This window comes from Nicotiana tomentosiformis, chromosome 12 (assembly GCF_000390325.3).
Source record: "Nicotiana tomentosiformis chromosome 12, ASM39032v3, whole genome shotgun sequence".
In the NCBI taxonomy this organism is placed as follows: domain Eukaryota; kingdom Viridiplantae; phylum Streptophyta; class Magnoliopsida; order Solanales; family Solanaceae; genus Nicotiana; species Nicotiana tomentosiformis.
In genome coordinates this window covers 97,088,619-97,093,504 of record NC_090823.1, presented here as the reverse complement: position 1 = coordinate 97,093,504, position 4,886 = coordinate 97,088,619, and the positions used below count along the sequence as shown (strand labels likewise).

The window sequence follows — 4,886 nt, the reverse complement described above, 5'->3', positions numbered from 1 at the left end:
GAACTGATTTTGTTATATTGCCGTGATAACTTCCCGTGTAAATTATTGTGTTGTGTGAGTTATCATTTTGAGGATATAAGGTGGCATTTCACCGTTGCTATTATGTGGGTATAAGGGTGGCATTTTACTGTTCTTGTGTTTGTTGGAATATTGTCTGGGCGGAGCGATAATGGTGGCTATAGGAGAGATAAGGGTGGCAATATGAGCGATAAGGGTGGCTATTGATATTGTCAGGGAGGGGGGATAAGGGAGGCTATTATAGGAGTGATAAGGGCGACTATAGGAGAGATAAGGGTGGATTTTGTCGGGGACGATATATGAGGATGTGGAGTTGTGGTGTTGGTAATTTTCATGTGATGTTGTGATTTTCTTGTGTTTATTTTTATACCTTGTACAATTTGTCTTGTTGTTGGTAAATTGATAACAATCTGATTTATGTTGAAATTGAGAGCCTGTGGCTATTGCCAGGCAATTGTGATATGAAATGTGGGCACGAGGTGCTGTGATTAAAAGATAATGATATTTGACACGTAAATTGTCCGTGCAGTTGTGATATGAAATGAGGGCACATGGTGCTGGGAAAATATGATGATTTAATTATGGGCACGAGGTGCCGTGGAAATATGAAATATGGGCTGAGACTCGTGTTTATAAAAAATATGAAAAAGGGATGAGACCCATATTCTTATGATTATGAAATGAGGTGTCAGAGGGTGACTTTTAATTGAAAGAATTATATTCAGAATATTTATTTGGAAGGATTTTTATTTAGAAAGTATTATATGAAAGAATTGTATTTGAAAGATATTTATTTGAGGAAATCATATTGAAGAGATTTATTGAAAGAATTATATTTCAAAGATAATTATTTGAGAAAATTATATTTGAAAGAGAGTTATTTGGAAGAATTATATGTGAAAGACATTTATTTGAAGGACTTGAATTAATTGGGTGTAATTGTATTTATTAATTGTTGAGCGAGATTTATGGTGTTCTTGTTGTCTGTTGTGCATATCACTAGTTGTTTTATGTTGGCCTTATTGTTATTTGTTTCCTATTATTTTGTATATTATATTGCACAGGCTATTAGACTATTGAGTGTCTTGACTGTACCTCGTCTCTACTCCACTGAGATTAGTCTTGATACTTACTGGGTACCGTCCGTGGTGTACTCATACTATACTTCTGCACATTTTTGTATAGAGCCAGGTATTGGAGATATTGGATTTGAGCAGAGCTAAAGCGGGATCGTAAGGATTCAAGATAGAGCTGCTTGATCATCGCAGTCCCTTGGAGTCTTTTCATTTCATTGTACTGTTAATTTTTAATCAAACAATATTGTATATTGGGTCCTCGTGATCATTCCATGTATTCAGTTAGAGTTCGTGACTCAGTACTACCAATTTTGGGAAGGTTGCTATATTTGTAATTATTTCCGCTGTTAGTTTCTATTTTAAAAGAAAACAATTGGCTTCAAAATGTAATTGAAATCGGCTTACCTAGTCTTAGAGACTAGGTGCCATCACCACGCCTGTGGTAGGATTTTGGGTCGTGACAGATAATATGAGAGAGAGAGGAGAATCTGAGAAGTAGACACTGAAAGCTAGTTTACTTTATTGAAAAGGGAGTCCGAAACCAAAGTGTGGTTCTTTTGGACTCAAATGACATAAATAGGTAAAAAGAAAAACTGGGTACCATTTTAAATATAGCACGGTTATTCACCGCGCTATACCTTAACGGACAAACGTGTCGTTAAGGTATAGTGCGGTGAATAATCGAGCTATATTTGAACTAAAAAAAGGACGGGCTGTATAGCGCACATATAGGACGCGCTATAGTATAGCGCAGTGAATACATGCGCTATACATACATAATCATTGTCTCTATGTATAAGTAAGTATAACAAATAACATACCAGTGCCTCATGCCTCCCGGCGTATGGAATGTACCGACCACCAGCGCGATGAACGGGATTCCTTACGAGAAGTCGGGTAACGCTGCGATACCAACCCATATACTCATGCTCGCCATCCGTATGCTCATGTGGAGGGGGTGGCCGAATCAGGTCATACCTCTGGTCCCAAACCTCAATCTGGGCCTCTAGCGAGGCCAAGTATGTCTGGTCAACCCTGGAACGATCATCCCGCTAGTAACGTGTCCTAAGCCAAGTAGGCGGAATAGGTACAAGCTGTGGTTGATCAAACTGGCGAAGGACTCGCTCGGTGGCATGATGCTCGACAATATCGAGACATATCAATGGGACAGAAGAGCTCCACATATCTCGGCCACGGGAGCAATAATCGGGCAAACCAGCTATGAGCTTGTCGCTGTATGGCCTCCATACGAACTATTAATTAAACACAGGAATCGTGAGTAAACGCAACACATATAAAGCCAGGCCAAGTAAACTTAAGTATACATGTACTTGCGTGCCTTCAAGCAAATCCAACAATTCCCTGTAATAGGGGAGATGATGTTGAGCCTCTAACTCGCGTCCATAGCCTCCCCTATCAACCCACCTCCAATAAAAAGGTAAAAACGGTGGAGGTGGTGCATCCGGAGCCATCGGTGGTAAAGGTGGTTGGAACTGTAGGAACCGCTCCCAGGCCCAAACTTAATATAGATTGTGGACGTTAAATTTACTGTATTTTTTTTACTATGTATGTTATAATCATAAAAAGAATTGACTATGTTTTCACCTGTAGCAGCGGTAAAAATCCGGCAACGTTATGCACGCCCAACATATCTGCCTATACAGGTAACCTAGAAAAGCTGCACCCCAGCTGTAGCTAGGTAAATCATCTAGTTGTTCCATATGATGTAGAAATCTCAAGCTGACTAGGTTTCCTGAAGTGTTCAAGAACAATACACCACCAAACATCAGCAACAACAACAATCTCGTGTGCCGGTCGATATCCTTCGCCGGTGAACCATCCGTAATCTCCGCATCCATCGCCGCCAGATGCTGCCGAACGGGCATCAGCTGTAATCGACTCACCCCACTCAATGCAGTCTCCTCTGCTAGCTGGAAACAGGTGAGTCGCTGTAACATATGCAGGTAATGCACTCCGCTATAGTCTCTAAGAGCATGCGGGTAAGCTACAGGTAATCCATCAACCGGCAGTCCAAAGAGAACATCCACGTCCTCAAGCATGATGGTAGCCTCGCCGATGGATAGATGAAACGTGTGCGTCTCCAGTCGCCACTACTCTATAATAGCCGTGATCAATGCCCATGTTACGACCCAAAACCTAACCCGTCGTGATGGCGCCTATCGTGATACTAGGCAAGCCGACCTTTCTAAAACACTTTCAAAATTTAACAGAAGTGAATTAAGACATTTAAAATAACCAAAGTTTTTCATAAAAATAGGGGTAAATCCCAAATAAAATATAAGTGCGGAAAAATAGCCCGACATAGGGGTGTCACTGAGTCATGAGCATCTGACAACCAATCTAGAAACAGAGTCTTCTACAGTCCGATCAAATAAATCATCAATATGAGGCAATGGATACATGTTCTTCACTGTAACTTTGTTCAGCTGGCAATAATCAATGCACATACGCATAGAACCATCCTTCTTCTTCACAAACAAGACCGGAGCACCCTAAGGTGACACAGAAGGCCGAATGAAGCCCTTATCATCCAACTCCTGTAACTGCTCCTTCAACTCAGGAGGAGCCATACGATATGGAGGAATAGAGGATAGGCTGAGTGCCCGGCAACAAATCAATGCCAAAATCAATATCTTTGTCGGGCGGCATGACCGGAAGATCAGCTGGAAACACATTTGGAAAATCCCTCACTACTGGGACTAACTCAACTGTAGGGGTATCAATACTGACATCTCTCACATAAGCTAGATACGCGTCACACCCCTTCTCAACCATTTATTGAGCTTTAAGAAATAAAATAGCTCTGCTGGGAGTATACTCTAAGGTACCTCTCCACTCTAATCGCGGTAATCTTGGCATAGCCAGCGTCACGGTCTTAGCGTGAAAATCAAGAATAGTATAATGGGGCGACAACCAATCAATGCCCAAGATAACATCAAAGTTTACCATACTGAGAAATAATAAATCGGCTCTGGTCTCAAAACCACTAAGAGGAACCAAACATGATCGATACACGCGGTCCACAACAAGAGAATCTCCCAAAGGTGTAGACACATAAATAGGAGACCTCAAAGAATCACGAGATACGCCCAAATACGGGGCAAAATAAGAGGACACATAGTAATAAGTGAAGCCTGGGTCAAATAAAATCGACGCATCTCTATGACAAATCGAAACTATACCTGTAATGACAGAGTCGGAAGCAACTGCGTCTGTACAAGCATGAAGAGCATAATATCTGGTTTGGCCTCCCCCTCTAGGCGACTTCGACCTCCCTGACCTCGACCTCAAGCTGGCGGAGAGTGGGGAAGTAGCTGGTGCTGTAATCATAGCCTGAACCCGGTGGAGTACGCAGTGGCTGAGAAGTCTGTGGAGGTGCACCCCTCCTAAGTCTGGGACAATCCCTCACCATATGGCGAGTGTCGCCACACTCAAAACAAGCCCTCGGAGGGCATGGCTTTTGTGCTTGGCTCGGGCCAGATCTGCTGGACTGACCGCTAAAAGCACCGCGTGCAGGAGGCGCACTAGATACTGGCGATGCATAATGAGGTTCCTAGGGCCTAGAAGGGGCTGGAATACCGACTGGAAGTGCTGAGTGGACGGGGCGACTCACATAACCCCTACCATGAAGAACTGCAGCTGGGGCACGAGTACCACTATAAGTGCCAGAATCTCGAGACTTCTTGGCCTCCCTCTCCTCTCTCTCCCAAGCAAGCATACCCTCCAATCTCCTAGCACTACTCACAACCTGCTGGTAAGAAATATCCATCT

General features: G+C 42.9%; 1 protein-coding gene across 1 annotated transcript; it reads right to left on the bottom strand.

Annotated features, from left to right (window-relative positions):
• Positions 1-2,695: 2,695 nt before the first annotated feature.
• On the bottom strand, positions 2,696-3,154 carry LOC138903084 (protein MAINTENANCE OF MERISTEMS-like). The gene has a single exon (XM_070190999.1). The coding sequence runs from the start codon at positions 3,152-3,154 to the stop codon at positions 2,696-2,698; it is 459 nt and encodes a 152-aa protein (XP_070047100.1).
• Positions 3,155-4,886: the final 1,732 nt, after the last annotated feature.

Excerpts from the sequence above, each read along its gene's own strand:
- LOC138903084 (XM_070190999.1), bottom strand. The coding sequence starts at position 3,154 with ATGCTTGAGGACGTGGATGTTCTCTTTGGACTGCCGGTTGATGGATTA.